Source organism: Hemicordylus capensis, chromosome 5, assembly GCF_027244095.1.
Source record: "Hemicordylus capensis ecotype Gifberg chromosome 5, rHemCap1.1.pri, whole genome shotgun sequence".
NCBI lineage: Eukaryota > Metazoa > Chordata > Lepidosauria > Squamata > Cordylidae > Hemicordylus > Hemicordylus capensis.
Genome location: NC_069661.1, coordinates 34724547 through 34747498, shown reverse-complemented (window position 1 = coordinate 34747498; position 22952 = coordinate 34724547). Strand labels below are relative to the sequence as shown.

At 40.3% G+C, this 22952-nt stretch overlaps 1 protein-coding gene across 3 annotated transcripts; it reads left to right on the top strand.

Annotated features, from left to right (window-relative positions):
- The first annotated feature begins 47 nt into the window (after positions 1–47).
- On the top strand, positions 48–18881 carry INTS12 (integrator complex subunit 12). Of its 3 annotated transcripts, none has more exons than XM_053255117.1 (7): positions 48–187; positions 2302–2465; positions 6205–6357; positions 8130–8317; positions 13197–13356; positions 15352–15504; positions 18204–18881. In XM_053255117.1, exons 2-7 carry the CDS (start codon positions 2310–2312, stop codon positions 18780–18782), a joined length of 1389 nt encoding a protein of 462 aa, XP_053111092.1. In that variant the 5' UTR covers positions 48–187; positions 2302–2309; the 3' UTR covers positions 18783–18881. The 3 variants fall into 3 exon arrangements, with proteins under 3 accessions (XP_053111092.1, XP_053111090.1, XP_053111093.1); XM_053255115.1 differs by lacking the exon at positions 48–187 and adding an exon at positions 198–395; XM_053255118.1 differs by lacking the exon at positions 48–187 and adding an exon at positions 1069–1187.
- Positions 18882–22952: the final 4071 nt, after the last annotated feature.

The window sequence follows — 22952 nt, the reverse complement described above, 5'->3', positions numbered from 1 at the left end:
TCCGTCATGGCCGCCGCTCGTCGCTTCCGCTGGTTGTCGGAGTGAAGGTGGTCGACCAGCCGGCGGCGTTTAGGAAAGCGCCCGGGGCTTCCCCAGACAACAGCCTGCTGACGAGGCAGCGCCGCCGCCGCCCCCGGGAGGGCCAGCCCAGGGGGACCCCGCGGGGCTTGCCAGCGACTGAGCTGAGGTAAAAAGGGCTTGTGGCGGAAAGAGTCCTTTGGAGGGCGGCTGCTGCTCCCCTCTCCATCGGGCAAATTCTCTGTCATGCTCCTGCTGCATGGTCGCGCCAGTGGGCAATCTAACTGTCCTCTGTGCTGATATTCGAGTTCCGTCCTTGCTCCGTGGAGCATTGGATGCTGTTCTCTTACACACCCCTCGCACAACGATCCTGCGAGGTAGGCCATACTGAACTATTAACTATACTGAATGGATTCAGTATTGATTCAGAGTGATTGTCGTGAAGTGTGCTGCTGCTTTATCATCCTCCTTCTCATTATATGTATTTATTTATTCGATTTCTATACCGCCCTTCCAAAGGTTCAGGATGGTTTACACAGAGAAATAACAAAAAAATAAGATGGCTCCCTGTCCCCAAAGGGCTCACATTCTAAAAAGAAACATAAGACACACACCAGCAACAGTCAATGGAAGTACTGTGCTGGGGGTGGATAGGGCCACTTACTCTCCCCCTGCTAAATAGAGAATCACCACGTTAAAAGGTGCCTCTTTGCCAAGTTAGCAGGGATAAGAAGTTAGCATCATCCTTTATTATGGGGTGGGGGTGGGGGTGGGGTGGGATGACATACAATAAAACAAAGTGTGCTTTATGGCTGAGTGGGATCCGAACACAGATCCGAATCCTAAGCTTGATTCTCTGATCACTACACCTCACTGACTCTCTGCTTAGAATTTATGCTGCGTTTTTAAAATGTTCAGAGCGTGTCGCGTACATTAACTTTATGTTGTAAACTACCTAGAGACTTCGCTAGTGGGTGGTGTACAAATTTATTAACCAAATAAAAGCCTTTCAGCAAGCCTGTAAAGTAGGCTTTTGTTGTCATATTGCAGATTAGAAGCTGAAAGAGTGTGGCATGCCTAAGGCTGCCTAATTTGTTCCTGACCAAGGAGAGGTTTGCATTTGGGGACTTCCAGATTTGTAGCTCAGCTGCTGTGCTAAACCAACACAGGTACATCTTGCTACTTACACTTTTAATTTAACTTTGCAGAAGAGATAACTGATTCCAGTGTTATATCAGCCATGTATCATCATACTTAGCAATTTCAATTATAAGAGTGGGATTTCACCAGTAAAATCCAAATCTAATATGTAAAGGCTGTGGAGTGGACATTATTCAATCCCACTCCCACCCTGGCACCATTCTTTGTTTTAAAGAGGGAAAGCACCACGCTTCTGTTTATTGTGAAGCAATTCTGCCACTACTAGTACTATGAATATTTTTATATTATGTAATAAATAATAAATAAAATGTAATAAATGCATAAAATAATATACCACTCTTCAGCCAAAGTTCTGAAAGCAGTTTACATAGGAAAAACATAAACAAGATAGTTGCCTGTCCCCAAAGGCTCACAATCTAAAAAGAAACATATGGTATACACCTGCAACAGCCCCTGGCAATTCTATCTTATTGTCACCAACTTGGATGTCCATCAGGCAAAAAGATGTAATATACACATTTTAAATAAACTATATTTCTACAATTTTATTACTTTTTGTTATTTTAAAACATATTTACTATTCGTTTTTAGTACCTCAAACTCTTTTGCTCCATCAGCTGTTGAAAACTGAATGTGTGTTGGGATAGAAAATTCATTTGCATTTTCTTTTTAGATTTTCCTGAGCATCCCTTGTGTGTTCCCACATTTTTTCATCCATTAAAGATTCTCCAGACAATTTTGACACACCTATCCTGATTCTTGAACCCTTGAGAAATCATGAAGTCTAGTCCCTGCCAGTTTAACTCTTGACAGGGAAAATGCAGCACCTCACTGTAATTTGATCAGATGTCTGGTTGTGACCAGATGTCTAGGTGTTAAGTTGTCTAGGTGTTGGTTGTAAGACTCAAGTAGACTCTAGACTCGAGTCTTACTGACTTTACTAGGACTGTGTCAGAATCAGGGTGCAAGAGCCTGTCAATTTAAATGCATGGAGTTATTTAGCTGTTTAATAATCCCAGTTATTTAATTTTCCAGAAACTGTCTGATAGGAAATAGCTAATAGGTATATTCTTGAGGTATGTGTTTGTTTAAAGTTCTGCCTTGTTGTTTTTCCATTTAAAGATACTACTATGGCTGCTACTGTGAACTTGGAGCTTGATCCCACATTCTTGAAAGCCCTCGGCTTCCTGCATTCAAAGAGCAAGGATTCAGCTGAGAAACTCAAAGCACTGCTTGATGAATCTTTGGCTAGAGGGACTGATTCAAGTTATCGTCCATCACAAAAGGTAGCTGAATGAATGAATGACTGGATTGTGTGAGAAATGTATATAAATTCCTGAAATGGTGTGTTCTTTTTATTTGAAGAAGCTAATCAGAATTAGAAAGAAACTATGGAATTGTCCTCTTGTATAGAATTAGCTTCCATATTTAATTCATCTGTGGTTTACCCAGAGGTAAATCCCACTGAGTTCAGCAGGCTTATTTCTTAGTAGGAATATGTAGGTCTGAAGGCTTATTTATTTATTTATTTAACATAATTTTATACCGCCCAAAACTTACGTCTCTGGGCGGTTTACAACAAGATAAAACAACATAAAAACATTAGTTAAAAACAAAAACAGGAAATTGAAAACACAACAATTAAAAACACTTTTAAAACAAAATTAAAAGCCATCAAAACAGTATCAGTTAAAAGCCTGGGTGAACAGATGCATCTTTAAAGACTTCTTAAAAATTGTCGGAGATGGGGAGACTCTTATTTCACTAGGGAGCTCATTCCAAAGCCTTGGGGCAGCAACGGAGAAGGCCCGTCCCTGAGTAGCCACCAGACGAGCCGGTGGCAAATGAATTTTGGTGGCTTAGAATTTTGAATAATTGAAATTGATGTAAAATAGAGGATGGCAACTGATAGCCTGCGGGAAAGACTAGCCCAATAAGACTGCCAAATTAGAGGTTGGGCTCTCAAAGTCCAGGTTAATAGGCATGGTAGTGCTGCTATACTTCGGAACTTTTGGTAGTGGTAGAAACGTCACCAACAGGCCACTACTAGCTCTCCCAGTAAGCAGCCTGAGGATAGGTCAGCCTGAGGTGAGGATAGCTTCGTGGTAAATTAAACTGAAGGCTGACCTGGTTGTCAACTGAGGGGTGGGACGGTGGGCACTGTAAAATGAAACATGCCAGTGCCCTATAAGCTAAGAATGGTCTGTTGAACAGAAGGGAAGTCTCTATTGATACAGTATTTAGTGCTTAATTCAGCACTAGCCTTGGTTCTCCCTTCAGGTTTTAGGTTGAATTAGGGTGAGTTCCAACATCATGTGGAACCATAGTTTTTCATCTAACTTTGGTCAGTTGTATGTCTGAACCTGCGCCAGTCAAGAAACCATGCTTAGTTTTTGGGCAATCAAAGCATTATCTGAACCCACAATTGTGTTTAAATCTTCGTTTGTTTCACGGCTCCACTGTAGGGATGTGCACGGAATCGGTATGGTGCACTCCCGGGAGGGCAGGGGTTTACTTTAAGGGGCAGTGAGGGTGCCTTCTACCTACCTATTCCTGCCCTGCCGCTTTTCCCCGCCAGTGCTCTCCCAAAAAGCATGGGTGCAGGGTATTTTAAGTTTGTTAGTCAAAATAAACTCAGATTCTGCATGATGCCTCAATCCACTGTTAATCTATGCTGAGACACCTCCAAAATTACCTCTTTTTTCTTTTTCTTTTTGGGTGTATTTGTTGGTTGTTTTGAACAATATAACAATTTCTTCCTTCTATTGCTTGATGTTTAGTACTGTATTTCAAGAACTATGAAATATAAGTTCTTGGCACAAAACATGAACAAATATTCAAGAACAAATTAAAATAATGTATTTATTTAGCATGGAATATAGTTTCTTCCCCTTCCACTTGGTTGAGAGACCTGGGGGAGGTGATCATGATATCTGGTGGGGGGATGACCAGTAACTGAAGTATTTCTTCCCATTGGATAACTTTAGATTACAGCCAGAGAATTTGCAGTGACAGGTAGTGAAGAAGTGCTTACATCTTTAGTAGCAACTGCCTGCACCTTTCATGCTTTGAAAATCATGGGAATTTCAGGAAGGAGAGGCATAATTTGGGTTGTTAAGAAGACTATCTACCAAGCACTGTTTCCATGCGTGCTTCATGTATCTGTACAAAGCAGCCCTTCTGCAGCATTGCTGTACTATGCTTTAAAAGGCCTATTCTTCTGGTCATATCTTCCTAGAGGCAAAGAAAAGCTAACATTTCTGTGATGGGAACTACAAGAGTACAGTACCTTCTGGAATATACAATTTCAGTCTACAGGTGGGAGTTTGCAGGTTTGAATGTTCCTCCAGGTAAATAACTCCCTACATAGGGAAAGTTACCATTACAGCAGAAAGCTGAACTAAAACCTCTTCTCCCTAGCTTGCTGACTATCTATATGTAGGAAGCTGTTTGAACGAAGGAGCATCTGAAGTTTTAAGTCCCCACCTACAATCTGAAATGGTATAATCCAGGAAGAGTGATTCCTTGTTTCTGTCTAGATGTTTTAGTCAGTTCTGAATTTGTGGAACTAATTTCACATATTACTCTTCTGCTAACTTGTCAAAGAGGCACCTTTTAACGTGGTGATTCTCTTTTATTGAGCAGGGGGAGAGCAACTGGCCCTATCCACCCCCAGCAGAGTACCTCCAGTGCCTGTTGCTGGCGTCTATCTTGTGTTTCTTTTTAGATTGTGAGCCCTTTGGGGACAGGGATCCATCTTATTTATTTATTATTTCTCTGTGTAAACCTCCCTGAGCCATTTTTGGAAGGGCGATATAGAAATCGAATACATAAATTAAATAAATAAATAAATACCGACCATTTTCTAGAGATGCTTGACAAGTATATCGGTAGTAAGATGATATTGATTTGGTTGATATAACTTCAGAATTATTGAGTAGAATTGGGGTTGGGGGAGGGCTCAAGATTAAACAGAGATCCATATTTCCTTCAGGATAGAATGAAAAATTGCTGTTCCCCCCCCACCAGATGTCTCTTATAAATTATTACATCTGCCATAGTTGTGGAATCTAAGAAGTTTTAAATTATAATTTAGCAATTGCATTATTGTGGAAATCATATAGCAACTTCTGTACATTACAGTGATGAACTTTGGAAGTTAAGTAGAAATAGAAAGAAGAACCTTTGCTCCTGATATATAATTCATATAATCCCATGTTTAAGACTGATGTAGGTTCTCAACCTAAATCACTAGGAAAAAAATAAGCAACAGGCAAACAGAACAGAAAATCAAGCCCGAAATGAATGGAAATTAGCTCAGCTCTACATTGATCTATAGTTGCAGTTTAAATTAATCCAGTTAAACAGAGAACTTTGCCATTCCATCTTGCTTTTCACTCCAATGTAAGTGTCTTAGGTCTTCTGATGAACATTGCCTCTTAGGAACATAGGAAGCTGCTATATACTGAGACAGACCAGTGGTCTATCTAGCTCAGTATTGTCTTCACAGACTGGCAGTGGCTTCTCCAAGGTTGCAGGCAGGAATCTATCTCAGCCCTATCTTGGAGAAGCCAGGGAGGGAACTTGAAACCTTCTGCTCTTCCCAGCGGCTTCATCCCCTGAGGGGAATATCTTGCAGTGTTCACACATCAAGTCTCCCATTCAGATGCAACCAGGGCAGACCCTACTTAGCTATGGGGACAAGTCATGCTTGCTACCACAAGACCAGCTCTCCTCTTCACAATTCCCACACAGTGGTTTGTCCTTCTACCTGCTTCTGGAGGTTAGGATACCTATAAGTCTAAAGCTCCAGCTCTAAACACATGTGTAGAAAGTTAATCCCACTCAGATGTGGTCCATGCAGGGATGCAGAGTGTTCTTTACTATTGCAACATCTGAGCAATAGTAGAGGAGGGTAGGGAGAGTTTGTAGGATGCACTCGTAGGATGTAGTTTTGTCATTTCAAAATTTACCTAGCTCTCCAGTGTTTCCCTTAATGTAACACACTTGTTTTGCTTTATTCAGGAAGTAGATCCACCAAAAGTATCTATTACAAAAACAATTTCTGTCAAGCAAGAACCCAAGGCTTCCTCGAGCCTGCCTTCAGGTAACAATAATGGCAAGCCCATTGCAGCTGAAAAGGTGAAAAAAGAAGCAGAAAAGAGAAGTGCTGATAAAGTAAGTTTGGTTACCTATAGCATTTGTGGGGGGTGGGTTGAACACTGCCTCTTGGGGGGGATTTTGTGTTATGCTACTTGGGTAGCATTAAGTCTAGATTACTAATTCATCCTACTCGGCTTGCTTTGTCCTCACCATATGTTACTTAGTTAATTGCTCACTGCTTTCAAAACTGTGTGCCTTCTTCTCTGTGCAGATCATTTAGTTTTCAAAGGGTGCCCTTTTCCTTGACTGCAAGTTACTTAACTGCTTTCTAGTGCCACATGCTGATGAGAGCGTGTTAATTTTGCCTAGGCTTTGTTTATTTCACCTCCCCTTGCAATTTCACTTTACCCACCACTGTTTAGGACTGCTTGACAGCAGTGCTTCTATGTAATGCAACATCGTGATTATGTCTAGCTGGTACTAATATGGAAGTTAAGAGCATGAGTGATGAGCCTAGAAGGCTCCGTTCAGCCTGGAACTTACTTAGACAAGCAACTGCCTTTTAGTCCCCCATCCCATTTCTGATATGGGGCAGTAATTGTAACCTGTCTTACATAAGCGGTAACAATCAAATGTACAGATTCATAGGCAAAATGAAACACTTTGGAACAGCCAGGAGAAGTATTTATAACTAAGAGTGGTATTTGTTTTAGCAGGTCTGCAAATTTGGTGAGGCATTTAATCCGGAAAATTATTTCATAAAATATAGTTGTGAAACATGCTCAGTATATTTTAAGATTCAGTCTTAAGATCTGTAATGGATACAGATCAGATAACATTAAATAACTGTGAATGTAATTGTAATTGTAATTGTAAACCGCCCTGAGCCGTTTTGGAAGGGCGGTATATACATCAAATAAATAAATAAATAAATAAATGTGCTTGAAGAAAACTCCAGAGATATTTTTCCGGTCCTTTGTTAAACAGCAAACTGTGTTGGTGTTAATTGGTCACTTTAGTTCCTATCAGCAATGTTAAATACTTTTCTTAAGAATACTGAACTTCTGGCCTGTAATAGTCCCAGCCAGGGGTGGATTAAGCTTTCTGCTATAGGCAGCCGAGGATTTGCTGCCCTTCTCTGTCCCTCCCCTTTACAAGTAAAGGGCTGCGGGGAGTGGGGGGAAGTTCCCCCTTTTTATCCTTAGAAAAACATAACTGTGTGGCAGCAGGATGATTGTAGAGAGAGCTCCTTCCAGCTCCCCTCCTGCCTCCCAAATGACTGCATGGATCAGTCTGCATCCCGTTTTGGGCCTCTCTGTGCATGTGCAGAGAACAGTCCCATTCTGCCACCACGCAGTGGCATTTCCCCTCGCCCCAGCCACTGCTGCCCCCATCCCACCGTCATGCAGCAGTGTTTTTTAAAAGGTTAAAAAAAAGGAGAAGTGGGGCTGATTTGCCGCCGTAGGCAAGTGTCTACCTACTCTACCTGTCCCTTAATCCGCCCCCAGTCACAGCCACTCATGTACTATGTAATTTGGAAACTGTGTGAGTGTGAGAGATTCCAGTGTGTAATGTAGCATTTGCTGGATTAGTTTCAAAGAAACTTGAATAGAACTCTGCTTCTCTGCCCCCTCCTCCCTAGGCACAGTCGAAAATCTGCTGCTGGCAGTCCCTCTGGGATGGTGTAAAATGCAGCATGGGGGGCTGCAACTGGAGGGGAGAATCAACAGAAGTGTGAGTGGGTGGGGAGGGGGGACAGACCCAAGCCATTGGTCTTTCATGTCGAGACTGTGTTCCTATTTACTTGCTCAATTTCACCAGCTCTGTATGTGCTTATCATTTAACAGATAAAGTTGGAAATCAGTGAGGGATCTGACAATCCAAAGAAACCAAGACTAGAAAAAACAGAGACTCGTTCTTCCCCAATCACAGTCCAGACTAGCAAGGATTTGGTTATGCCAGACCTTTCCAGTTTTGAAGAAACTAGTGCTGATGATTTTGCCATGGAGATGGGTTTGGCTTGTGTGGTTTGCCGGTGAGTTGTCTACATATTGAAGAACACAATACTTTTGATGCCAATTCTAAATAGTTTTTTCTGTTTAAGCATAGCTGTTGAACTTGTAAATATTAGTACTACTCTTTGTAATATTTAAAGAACTAATAAAGGAAAGGAAATATTGTGCCATCAAGTCAGTATTGACACCTGGCGACCACAGAGCCATGTGTCTGTCTTGGTAGAATACAGGAGTAGTTTACCATTGCCTTCTCCTGCACAGTATGAGATGATGCCTTTCAGCACATTCTTATATTGCTGCTGCCCAGTATAGGAGTTTCCCATATTCTGGGAAACCCACCAGCGGGGATTCAAACCAACAGCCTCCTGCTCCAGCCTCTAGGCAGTTTGTTTCCCTGCTGCCCCATTAGGTGTTTAAAGCACTAATAGTAATCTACTATTGATAGTACTAATATTAATACAAATATTGTCGATACTAATAATTATTAATATTAATATTACTAATATTAGTAATACAGTAATACTGACAAATAAGTAATAGTTTCCTAATATTTCCCCATAAACATTGGCTCATGAGACACAAAACCTGTGTATCTTGTCTATATATCATGTGTGATAAAATATTTTCCATCTGACACCCCAAGCCTGTGCATGCTTACTGAGAAGTAAATCTCACTGAGTTCAAAGAGGCATACTTCCATATAAGCATGCATAGGGTTACACACTGAAGGTCTCATGCTCTCTGAAATGAGCTCCATTTTTCTCATCCTGCTCCTTGCACCTAGAATGCCTTTGTGATGTCGCCTCTCTTCCTTCAAGTCCCACCTCAACATTCACCTTTTTCTATTGAGGCTTTGATACAATTTGCTAATCCTCATTCCCTACTGTAACTAAGCCTGATTATGTGTAATTGAGATAATCTCATATTCTTTCTCTATCTACCCCTGTCTGTGTTGTCTCCCTTGTGTTTATTAGCCTACTTTTCTTAGGGAAAGTAAGCTTATGAGATCACCCGGGATTCCGTGTGTGTGTGTGTGTGAGAGAGAGAGAGAGAGAGAGAGAGAGAGAGAGAGAGAGAGAGAGAGAGAGAGAGAGAGAGAGAGAGAGAGCGACCATCAACTTAGCACTGCCTGGACCAATATGAACCAAACTGGGTACCATTGTAGGGACACTTAAGGACACCTCAACAGTATAGTTTGTCATGTCATCCATCCCAGTTCAAAATGGTGGATGTGTAAACATTTGAGGCACAAGTGGGCTAACTTGTGAACCACTCAATCTATTTGAACCAAATTTGCTTCAGCTGTAGGGACACATAGGGGCAACTGAATGGTGTAGTTTGTGATGTCATCCATCCCAATTCAAGATGGCAGATGCATGAACATTTGAAGTGAAAATGGACTAACTTGTGAACTGCCTAACCAGTTTGGACCAAATTTAGTCCAATTGTAGGGATAGTTAAAGGAAAGTAGGTAGATTAGTTCTCACCAAAACTACTTGTTTTTAGATTGTAAGGCCTTCAGTCAGTGACTTGTCTCTACAGTCTTTGTAAAGAACGATGTGTATGAATAGATAATAAGGCTGAAATCCTTTGCAAACTTAGGTGCACATAAATCCTGTTGATTTCAGTAGGTTTAGGCATGCCTGATTCTGAGGACTAGTTGTAATGGTACATTTGGGTAAAAATTATTACATATAGTAGTTATCAAAAATAAAAGATAATTTTAAAAGAAGCCAATAGGTTCGTATTTGTTCTGAACAATCAGCTTAAAGCATCATTTTATAATGTCGAAAGGACTATTGTCATAAGCATTTAGTTAATAAAAATCTAAATGTCAGTTCTGAAATGATGTCCAAGGGTATTGGATAAGATTATTTCTTATTAAGATTCAGGAACAGATTTCTGAGTTCGACATCCTCCTGATCATACGGATATCCATGGAGCTCAGTTTAAGCAAGCAACTCGGAAACTAGATTACCATCTCAGACTACTTCGCAAAATCATACCAGTGTCAGCAGAACTAGGCTTATCACCTGTGCAAGTTTTAGCATGATTGAATGGCTTGAAACTGTCAAATGATTGACCTTTGTGTGCTAAATAAGGCTGAAATATGTGAAATTTCCTGTCTCCTTGATTTGTGTCCTATGTATAAGCTTATTATCTCAAATGTTTTCTAGCAATGCAACTCAGCATATTAATTTCTGACTCTCAGTGGGTGAGGTTTTTTGTTTTTTGTTTTAATGGAAGGTAGGGGTATTGAGTTCTAACTATTAATATGCTTAATAAATGTGTGAAATGGTATTTTTTAGGAAAGTTATCAATACCTATTTGAATGCATTGTTTGAAACAGTCTTGCAAAGATGGACAACAAAATTCTGTTGTACATAGAATTATGTGCTACTAGTTACTAATTAAAAATGTTCTGAGGAGGAAAAATAAGGAATCTAACGAAAGCTACTGTAAGAAGATTGCAATGTAAGGGCTGAAGTATGCAGCTTTTAATAAAATCTCTCAAGTCAAGGTTCCATTTCTTACAGCTGTTAGCATATAATGCCTCAGGTTTATGGAGAAAGCCAGTGTCCATATATATTATGGACTATATATCAGTACCACCTGAAATGTTTAAAAATCTTTCCAGTTCTTGAGTAACTCTCAGATATTAAAAGCTTTCCTTTCTCGGCACCAAGTAAGGGCTCTAACTCGGGCTTTAATCTCCAAACACTTCCCAAGTTCTCCCAAAGTTGTCTAATTGACTTCAGGGTGACTTGTCTTGAGCAAATGTGACTGAGGGGGATGGACTGTGCTTAGGTATATATGTCTGTGCTAACTAGAGGCTTGAAAATGGCAGTTGTAGAATGAATAGGTATAGAAAAATAACTACATCCATCAGAACAGAGATCTCAAAAAGATTTGTTCTGCTTACAAATGTTTTTAAGCCAACTGTATAGATTCCAAGTGTAATTAATTATTCAGAAGCGAAATATTATGTGTGATTTGCAAGTGACACTTCAGTCCTGTCAAAACTAAGGATTTGTGAAAAACCCTGCACACCTTTGCTAAATGATAATGCATATATTAACTTCATCCTCTCTCTCTTTTTTTAAGGCATAGATCTGGTTCAGCTGTCTCAATTTCAAAAACCAGCTTAAAATAAATTCTGGTGTTGACATTTTTTGTCATCCAAACTTTTTATATTTCATTTGAGTATTTAAAATCTAGTCACAATTTTTCTTTAAAGTTTAAAATATGATTAGACGCCTCCTTTGTGAAATATAATTGAAGGATCTTAACTCTTTCTGATTTTTTTTTAAACGATCTTCAATATTTTGAATTAAAAAACTGCAGTCCTAAGCACATTTACTAGGGAGTAAGTTCTACTGAAAGTAGTGGTTCTTGCTTCTGAGTAAACTTGAGTAAACAAGGCACACATGCTCCCAATTTTCTGATTAAATTTTCTACTTTGTTTTGCAAATAGCTCACTTTAAAAAAAAAAAAAGTCATGTTCCTGCAGCCATCTGGACAAAATCTTCAGTCTTCATTTTCATATTAAATAAAGGAATAACGTATTTCATTTCTCTACCCTTCTGCAAATACAGTTTCCATGGTTACCTGTGTACCTGTACCATAGGGATATGTGCAAGAGCAGCTTAGCAATTAAGTAGCCTGATTTGTCATCTAAAATAAGTAGTCATTAGGGAAATGGTGTTTGGCTAATTCAAAGCCATATTTCCATTCACGTGTAGTCAATGAATAGTCATTTATACATTTTCCAACAGAGGCCCACATAAAATAAGGTCCTTATCACCAGCTCCCATGTTCATGCTTTTAAGACATAGCTGCAGGACTAACCTTTTCTGTTCCTTCACTGCATAATTCTAGACAATTTTATATTAGTAGTTATTGTGAGGGACACAACGTGGTCAGCAGCTAAACATGTAACTTTTTGCATTTGAGCCATGATTTGTATTAAGTGTAATTATTAAATGTAATTGTAACACAGATGTAGCACAGATTTGGCTCTTTTGACAAGATCATCATCTTGGATCAAAACTGCCTTATCCACTTTGCAAAACAAATCCATACCACAGTACTCTTCAGTTCTTTTTCTTTTCATGTCCAGTGCAAGCCTCTTGTCCTTTTGTGGTCTCGTTGTGGTCTTTCATTGTTCTAAGGTTTGGCTCACCATTTCCTTGCTTCTATTACCAAATCTTCTTTGTTGTTGTAGCTGCGCTCTCCTCATTCACTCCAAGGCCTTCTGCTCTCTTAATTGACTGGAAGCCTTTTTTTAAATTATACTTGTTCACTGTGATGAGTTTGGACACACATACCCCACGCCCCAAAATAGAAGTAGCATGTCTTGGAGGAGCAAGTGCATGTGCCATTCCATTTCACCCACTGGGTGATGTCTGTCCCAGAGCCCGCTAGGCATCCATGTGCAGTTATAACATTTTAATAGGCCCATATAGTAGGCTCCATTCCTGAAAAGTATGTGGGATATCGGTTGTTTGGATTCAGATTGACATGATTATGTGCTACACACACAGGCCCTATGCAAACATTACACCCATGCATAATTACATTATACCCATGCTAGTAAACCCAGCGGTGGGACCGCTGGCTCCGGTAGTACTATTTTGCTCCTTCACTGTAGCTGGGAGAAGATTGTCTGAACTGGCCCATCTTGTCTCTCTTTTCCTTCTGGCCTTGTTCTCGTCCTTTATGACCAGTTTTAGCCTGTTGTAAGCTCCTTGGAGTAGGGCTAGCTTCTGATCTTCTGCTGCAGGAAGAGCAGGGTATAAATGAAAAAATAAATACATATTCAGAAGAGACATGTGAACAGTTTGTAACCTCTCAGTTATGTTCAAAATGTTAATTTGGGATGAACTCTTTGATTTGCAGGCAAATGACAGTTACTTCTGGGAATCCACTGGTTGAGTGCCAAGAATGTCATAATCTCTATCACCAAGATTGCCACAAGCCTCAAGTGACAGACAAGGAGATGAATGATCCTCGCCTAGTGTGGTATTGTGCCCGATGTACTAGGCAAATGAAAAAGATGGTAAGATTTTTTTGCTAAAATGTATACTTATAAAGAATAATTAACGACTTTGAGTTGGGATTGTAGCTGTGTGGTAGAGCGCATGCTTTGCACGCATTGGGTCCTAGGTTTAATCCTTGGCATCTCCAGGTAGAGTTGGGAAAGACCCCTTTCTGAAGCCCTGGAGAGCCATGGCCAGTCACTGTAGTAGACAGTACTGAGCTAGATGGAACAATAGTCTCACCTGGTAGAAGGCTGCTTCTTATGCACATATAGGGAACAGATTTCTTAAATTAATATTTAAAAGGGGAGGGGGGTTGAAAAGCATAGTCTGTCCACTACAAGGAGGAGGTTTGATGGAGTAAGCTTTTTTCCTGTGTATATTCTGTAGTAAGAAAAAGTCATAACAAGAAGTTAAAGTATATATAAAGAAGGCCTATTCTTATTTTATGCTGGTGTAGATTTCTTTTTTAATATTAAATTTAATATATACTAATAATTTTTTAATATTTAATAGTATCAGAGAACATCCACTAAGGCAGGGTTTCTCAACGTGTGGGTCCCCAGATGTTATTGGACTTCAACTCCCATAATCCCCAGCCCCAGTGGTCTTTGGTTGGGAATTATGGGAGTTGAAGTCCAATTACATCTGGGGACCCACACGTTGAGAATCCCTGCACTAAGGTCATATAACCAACATATTGAATGCCAGGCAAGGTCATTAAAAGTACAGGAAGACAAAGTTCTGCTGAACCAGTCCATGATATAATACCCTACTTTGTGGTGTTGAGTTATGGATGAATTGTGTTCTGCAAGTTATCATTGCAGCAAGAGCGCAGCAAATAATGGGACAAATATTGTAAAAGATTGTGCATCTCCACCTCTTGTACCATATAATACTTTTGGGATGGGGAGCGATTTTTGGATGTTGCTGCATTACTCCTCTCTGGAGACAGGCCATTATTTTCCTGTGAACTGATTTTTTTCATTTCCCAAATAGAAATGAAACAGTAGTAAATGTTGATTAGTAGAAAGGGCATTATTGTTAGAATTATATGATCCAAAAGCAGCATTTTAAACTCAAAGTGCCTTCTACCCTGAATAACACCTGCATGTTTTATCTGAAATTTATACTCCCTTGTGCCACCTTAGAAGAGAGTGCCTGATAACCAGCATTCAGGCATACTTTGCTAGATACAGATGTATGGATCTATAGATATATTTGTAACATAAAAGCACAAAAAGAAATCCCTAATATTTCACCAACTATCATACTTCGGACACACTATGTGAAGACCCAGCTCCCTTGAGAAGTCTATAATGCTGGGGGAAATTGAAGGCAAGAGGAGAAGAGGACGACCAGCAGCAAGGTGGATGGACACGCCAGCAATGAATGCACAACTGAGAGACCTTAAAGGCCAAGACAGATCATCCTGGAGAGAATCTATCTACGTGGTCGCTAAGAGTTGACACTGACTTGACTGCACTTAATCAATCAATCAATCAATATTTCACCATCCTGTAGGACGTTATTTGGATATTAGCAATGCTTGTATTGCTATTGGAGATGAGTGGTGGCATTAAACTTCGAAGTAGTTCATTGTTTGCTGAATTTCTTGTTCCATACTAGGAATGTTTTTCTCCCAGATCATGACTTTTGCACTCAACACCAAAGAAAAAAGAAGAGTCACAGGAATCCATCCTTTTAGTTTCACAGTTCCTGTTTCCAGTTACCTCTGGCCTTCTTGGCATAAATGCTTCTGCTTTGCTCACTTTCTGAGTTTTCTTTCCATGTCCACCACTCTGTGTTAAATGTTTATCTCCACTCGCTTTAAAAATCTCTCACACATTCCAGTTTAAGCCTTCACTCATGCCTATTCTCTTCTCAGATTCCTTGTTTCCAGGAAGAAACCAGAACATCAAAGCAAAACAATTTTTACTGAATATTTTTGTTTTTATTTAAATTGTTGCCATTCCTAAAGTGATAACATAGGAGTATATATGTAATTTACACAGGCTCAGAAAACGCAGAAGCCTTCCCAGAAGCCAGCCCCTGCTGTGGTTTCAGTAGCGCCAGCAGTGAAAGATCCGCTGATAAAGAAACCAGAAATTAAGCCAAAGTTGGACACCACACCAACCTTCCTAGCATTCAAGAGGACAGAGGTCAAGGTGCTGTACATAACATGTTCTGTGGAAAAATTATTCTGTTTTCTCTTCTCCCACAACTTTCATAATGTTAGCTTTTCAAATAGGAATCCATAATTAAAGTTCTTCTACATTGTGCTAGTCAAACTGCACAAATGATATAATATTCTATCTCCTTTGGATGCAAATCCTTAAATACTTTTACAATTTACTAAAATCATTTGAATTGTAAATAGAACACTGTAATTAGTTTCTCACATTAGTTTCTCACATAGTTTCTCTTTCTTGGCTTTGATAATCTGTTAGAGTTAAGTTGTGTCTAACGTTTTGGCTATTCACTTCCTTGAGATAAGTTGTTAATACCAGTATAGGCTGACCCAACCTGTTTCAGATTCCTTAGCCACAGGTAGTAGACCAGTACAAGCTGGGTTCAGACTGTGCACAGTATTTGGCTAGAGCAGTGATTCTCAAACTTGGGTCCTCAGGTGTTATTGGACTTCAACTCCCATAATCCCCAACCAAAGGCCACTGAGGCTGGGGATTATGGGAGTTGAAGTCCAATAACACCTGAGGACCCAAGTTTGAGAATCCCTGGGCTAGAGTAACTAGCACCTAATTGTGAGCATGCTGTTTTCACGTTTGTCTAGAAGAGTAGAACACTCAGAGGCTGTTCTCATGAGCAACTAAGACCAGGCTAGTGCAGCTAAGCCCAGGCTTGGTTCCCTGTGGGAACCGGCTGGAGCCAACTGTCACCCTGCGGCACCTCAGCGGCAATCCCGCCTAGGGAGCCTACCTCTTAAACAAGGTCAAGAAAATGAGCCCTTAACCCCATTTACATAACCGTGTGTCAGCACCCGCTGCTTTCTGCCGGCACTAAAGCACTGATGGGCATCTGCCCGACACTAGGGAGATCCCCACAATGCATTGTGCACTCGCACAGTGCAGTATTGGATTTCCGAGGCTGGGGTCTGTCCCAGCCCCTGTGTCTCCGCATCTCCTGGGGCAATGGCGGTGTCCCAATGCACAATGCATTGTGCGAGTCTGGGCACGTGATCCGTGTGCCAAGACAGTTCTTGGAGATCGTCTGTGGGGAAGGCAGGCTTTCGCATACTTCGCTGCCGCCTGCCAGCTAGCCCTCTCTCACGATGGCGAGAAAGGGCTCTCAGACTATTGGTGACTGTTGGATCTAGGTTGGCCTCTTCTATCTCATCCTCTTCTCTCTCAGATGCTGGTCACATGCAAGCAGTGTGACCAGCTGGGGGAACACACTCACCATTGGGCTGTCCTGCTTGGCAGCCAGTCGAAGGCTGCTTCATAGCCACGGGAGCTCACCCCTTTGGCCAAACTGGCTGCCCATTGAACCTGACCATTTCCTGTCTGTTTCATGGGTTTTGTCTGTGGTGTTGAGGAGAAGGTGCCATAATTGCTCAACCTGAGAGTTTTAAATAATGATAAATGTAAAAGATGACTATAAGGGTGTCGGACGAGCCAGCACCAGCAGTATTAGTAGTCCAGGCTGCGTGAACAGAATGTCTTGTCCTTCGTTGTAGTTTTAAGAATAAACCTTTAGAAGCAAGGGGTGGCATCTCAACTAATGAAATGCATGTGTAAGTCAGGCCTGTGGGCATGCAGCAGCACCCTTTGCCCAACTCCCCCTATCCTCTTAAATGCAAGACGGCTAAGAGACCTGATGACTGACCCTCCATGGTGGGTCAGTACTGATCTTATAAAACATTTTCTGGAGTGTGGGGAGCACTCCAGACTCTTAATCCTCTTGCACAAAGGTGCAAGTGCAGGAGGACGGGGAGAGTTGTGTGAGAGGTGCATCTCAGGTGCACATCTGCAGACCGTGCATCCACACATGCTTCATTAGGATGTCATTGGCCACTGTCATCAAAAAAGCTTGTATTTGCAGTTACTTTTGTTATGAATGAGAGTGGCTCAGAAATAGTACCATGCTCTTGCACAATTTCAGTTTATTCCAATGGGACTTTGTGCTGCAGAATTCCTGGTGGATTGTGCCCAAAGGCTGAGGAAGCTCTCTGTTCAAACACAGGGCAAATGTGATCTGTAGTGAGCCACTGTGCAGATAAATTCTTTTGATATTTCCAGATTATTGTCTTCTGAACAACTGTCAGAAGCCAGAGCAAACAGTATTAGCAAACTAGCACATAGCCATTCGGTTGTACTCACCTCTTAAGCCTTAATAGAAACAACTATAGATTCTATTTAAGTTTCTATTAACAAAAAATCAGCCTACTACATATGATGTGGTTTCATAGAACAAAGTTTCTTTCTACGAATTACCATCTGTTGTGCTGTTAACATAAATCTCAAGGTAACAGATAAGTATCCAGAATAACCATGAATTATGCTGGGCTTGTTTTCATTTCGCAAGTTCTGAAGGTTTGTTGTTTTTTAAATTACTCCAGAATGTCTCCCTTTTGTAGATGTGAGCGAGGGGTTATTGTTGCATATTGGAAAGACAAAATAATGGCACTGCCATTAATTTTTTTTTTTTAAAAAAAACCTGTATTATTGTGCCTTCTATTAATCTGATGTGTTTTTCTAATGAATGAGGGGATTGTAAGATAAAACTAGAGGATTTAGGGGGGAAAAACACAATAGATATGTCAAGGGTTCGATTAATGGCCCACCATTATTCATGCTGGTCTGTGCTCAACAGCACTAGCTGTTATTAATGTCTGTTTGCTTCTTTTTAGCCGTCAGCAGCTGTTTCTGGCAACTCCAACAGCACCAGCGTTTCTTCTTCCTTGGCTAGTGGCCTTACAGGGTGGGCAGCCTTTGCCGCAAAAACATCTTCTGCAGGCCCATCAACAACTAAGATGGGATCCACCACGCAGAGCACCAGTGGCAAGCCCGCCAGCGCCTCCAGTAACCAAAAACCTGTCGGTTTGTCAGGGCTGGCAACAGCTAAAGGAGGGCTAGGGTCAAAAATAACATCTCCAAACAGTAGCACAAGCCCGGCCCAGATGAAGCCCCTGCCGCCTCTGACGATGGGGAAAACCGGTCTTTGTCGTTCCGTGAGCAGTGATAATGTCAGCAAAGTAGGACTCCCTAGTCCAAGCAGTTCAGCTCCTGGCAGCAGCCAGGCTAGTAGTGGAAATGGAAGTGGTGGGACAGGAGGCAGCAGTGGGAGCAGCACCAGCAAATCCAGTGGAGAGTCTGGTAACCAGTCGCCATCCGTGAAGGGCCCCACTTCTCAAGAGTCACAGCTGAATGCTATGAAAAGGTTGCAGATGGTCAAGAAGAAAGCCGCTCAAAAGAAACTGAAGAAGTAATAGAACTATTTGATGGACCTTTTGTCTTCAAAGCACAAGCATGTTGTTAGAACTTGGACCCAGTTTAACAAAGCGTAATAAAGTCACGTAACTTATAAACTGATGTTTTCATTTGGTGGCAGCATGGAATCTCTAACTATTATAGAGTCTATTCACAAATTCAAGCAGTTATATGGGTAGCCGTGTCCAAGTATATGGAAACTGCACGATATGGCAAAGCACATATTTCTGATGGCTTTTGCCATGCCCGTGCAAAACCTCAATTTTTGTGGTTTGTAATCTCATGGTTAAACTTCACTGGAACAGCGCACAGTCAGTTACTCATATAGAACTTTATACTTATTTTACTCTTCATGTATTTAGTTTCAGTGTAATCAGTGTTAATCACTTGCTATTTGAAGGTAACTTCATACATTGGATATAGAGAGGTGGTGGAGAAAACCAGATAGGATGCTTAAATAACAGAAAGGAATAGTTGTATAAGATACAAGGCTGGTAACAAAGTGACAAAACAAAAACCCTATCCTTTAATTTCATATCCCAGAACAGACAGTTATTTATTTGTGTTATTTTTATACTGCCTGATATGTACATCTCTAGGTGGTGTACAGTTAAAACACAATGTAAAACAGAATAAAAACAGTTAAAATTGACAAGATAATTAAAAAACATCTCATAAGATTACAAACAAATAATTTTAAATTAATTTCAGTTAAAAGCCTTTATGAAATAAAGATATTTTCATGGGGGTTATTGCTAACAGGAGGTCTTGAAACCTGAACGCAGTTTTTAAGATCCCTGATCATAACAGAGTGCTTGGGCAGGATAATTACAGGTCGGCATTTAAGCAACACAATTATTTGTTATATATATATATATATAAAATAACTTGAAACCAAATATCTTAGTCATGAACACTGCAGTTGAAATTCAGTTATAAATCTCCATAGTCATAGGATTTTGCACCAATATCTATAGTACAATGATTTCTAAACTCTAATTTCTGAACCCCTAGTCGTACCTTGTTCCCTATCAGCCAGCCTCTATCTGTTCGAGGCCTCTTTTGTCTGTGCTTAACTATGAAACACCATTGCACAAAGATTGGGGGAGGGGGTGTATATGCAAAATTTGGGTACTGCTGCTGTCATAGAAGGAACAAGGAACATAGAAGGATTAAAGTTTTTGAATGTGAAGACATTCTTTTGGATATAAACGGAGATCACACAAAGAGATGGTGAATATGAGTATCTGCATACAGAGTAAGTAAGTCCAGTGTTTGCCTCATTTGGCTTAGATGCTTCATGTGCCACTAAAGTAAAGTGTATACAGACACTGGCATCTGGCTATGTTAGCGAGTGAGTCTCTAAAATGATGTCTTGGCGGCAATCCGCTCTGAAATGATTCTTCAGAACACAATGCACTCCATGAGGCTGCTGCCTGAAACCCTTTCAACTAAAAGGGAGTAGCATAGAAACACAGTTGTGCTTTTACATTACTCACACTCATTTCATTGGGGCTCCTGCACATTCAATTACTTCAATTAATTTATGTCTTAATCCTGCAGAAAAACAATAGAATAACCCCCCAACCATGCCTTCAATAATAGAAATTGACCATTTTAGGCCCTCATTTATTTGGCATGTTGATGTGATTACTTCGGGTTACAAGATACAGACTCTCAGCTCTCATGACATTGAATTGCACAGAAAGGAGAATTGTGCTAGGTTCAGCTTTTCCCAAACTTTGTCACTTGCTACAATGACACAGACACAGCACACACTGGAATTTTCCCTTTTATGCAAGTTTTTTAAAGTCACAGGAACCCTTAAGAGTCTGGGTTTGGTAACCCAACAATTCTTGATCAGCTTTGAGTTTATTGTGCCAAATCCCATCTGCTTCTGTAGTACATAAAGATTCAACTAGTTGTACTTTCTGATACAGTTAATGCAACTCTATCATAAGAGGGAATACTGAAAACATAAACACAGTGGGTGGGCAAAACCTAGACTTGTTAGTTAAAACTAAGCACCATTGAAACAAGCTAGTCATGAAGTCCCATTAATTTCATTTGGCCGTAATCATGACTCATTCTCCCTGTTCGCCATTATTTCAAAGCCATTGGGTCAGTGCATGACAACCAATTCTTTATATTCCTAAACATTTGTGCTGCCTTAAGTGAAATGACTTGTCAATCCTACTTGAAATGTAATAGTACATGGTCCATTTTCCTACTCAGCTTTAAACATTTTAGCTGGAAGAAACTGGTCTCCTTCATGCCTTCGCTTTTCAAAAAACACCTAGAAGTCAAAGAGCTGAAACTGATTTGTGGTTCTTGTTTCTAGCTTGAAAAACATAGACTTTAAATATTTTTAAATACCTCAAAACTGAGAATCTGAAAACCACTGGTATACTAAAAACCATTTCCCCTTCTAATATGACGAAGCTGTATCAGTGTGTGCTTTCAGCTCTTTGCACACAATTTAACTGCATGCAGTTTTCAGCTACTGGTGGAGGGCAGATCTGCTTTAACACATTCTGACATACATAGTATGCCAGAAAGGAAGAGAAAAGGCAAGGCCTTTCAACAAAGGGATATTTTCCTTCATTATAAATTGTTTGTATAAATAAAAGTGCAGTTGATGGTGGCCCTTCTGAGCCTTTAGATTCCCAAAAGCTGGGCAGCATCAAGCTGCTATTTCATTTTAGCCACATATCTCAACTTGAAAGACAGGTAATATTTACAAAACCAAGCCTCTTTTGCAAGCTGCAGACCTTAACTGTCTTAGCAGTAACATTGGTCTGAATATTCCATTTGTCAAAGAAGCTGCCAGTGCTAAGAGCATGAATGCATCCTAAATTAAGTTCCTTGTCTGCATGTGTGTGTGACCAATCAGTTGCAAGTTTAAATGTCCCCCCCCATACCCCCTCATCACATGATGCAATCAAATCTGGCTCTGTGTCCCCTGAATGACTTGAGATGAACAAATGGACCCACTCAAGTAACACAAACTAATTGCCTGAACTGGGTTTATGAGTAAGTGTTTTGTGCCTTGAAAGGCTGATTCTAGGGAGCATTTGCAAACTATTCTCCATGCTCTGTCACCACTCTCTACTACTTAATGCACTGGGAATATAACTCGATTCAGTGTGGGGGAAAGGTTTAGAAACTGTTGAAGAAAACTTGGAGCAGGCAGTCAATGCAAAACAAAAGGGGGAGGGGAAAATATACCAAAAAGGGGAGTAGGAAATGCAAGGTGATTTTTTAAAACTGTTTATTGGAATATTTAGAAACTGCCTAACACATTTTAAGTATCTTCCTCTCCAGAGACAACTGCTAATGTATCCCAAACTTCTGTTTCAAGTCATCTTTGGTGAGATAAAGAAGATTTCAAGCAAAAGTACAGAAGACAGTGACAATTTCTTCTGAAGAAGAGTAAGATGCCCAAAATGCATTTGACATTTTCTGAATAAGCCAATAAACAGCTTATTTTCAGCATTTTAAGTGTTCTTTCCCTCCTTTCTGGAGGCAGGAAGTTAATCTCATCTTTACATTTCTGTTGGATATTCCAATAAACAGGTACAGCTTCTCTGAAACAGCAAACTGGGTGAGAATCTTATTTTGATGAGAAGATTTGAAGTATTCAATATACATTTGAAAGTTTATCCCAGTTACTACATTGATCCTATGCTCTGGCTTGTGCTGCTGGAGTGCATAAGATCAGTCTTACATTCTTTTAGCAGTTATGAAAAAAGCATATCTGGTATCAGGAGGATTAACCCATTAACATTACTGATGCTGGGACTGCAAATATCCTTTCCATGCATGCACACAACACTTGACTTGCCTCACCAAGAACAACAAATGGAATTAAAAGCAGGGAGAGAGGCTGGGGATCAGTCAGAAAACTTCATTTTATTCTGAATCTAAGCTGGTTCTGTTCCTCCCTTCTCCTGCTGAAAATGTGAAATACCTATTAGGGATGTGCAAAACGATTTGTACTCAAATCTACCTGTTTGGGGCAATTTGTGAACAAAACAAATTGCCCCTGTGCTAGCAGGCCAGATTCAGGTACAAAACAAAACAGGGGTAATTCAATTCGGGTACAAATCAAACTGAAAAAATCAGTTTGTGCACATCCTTAATATGTATGCACAATAAATCAGAATTAA

Bases quoted from the DNA above. Each gene is read 5' to 3' on its own strand.
- INTS12 (XM_053255115.1), top strand. From the start codon at position 278: ATGGTCGCGCCAGTGGGCAATCTAACTGTCCTCTGTGCTGATATTCGA. The intron at 8,318-13,196 runs GTGAGTTGTCTA...TTTGATTTGCAG, and splicing joins TTGGCTTGTGTGGTTTGCCG to GCAAATGACAGTTACTTCTG. The intron at 13,357-15,351 runs GTAAGATTTTTT...TAATTTACACAG, and splicing joins CTAGGCAAATGAAAAAGATG to GCTCAGAAAACGCAGAAGCC.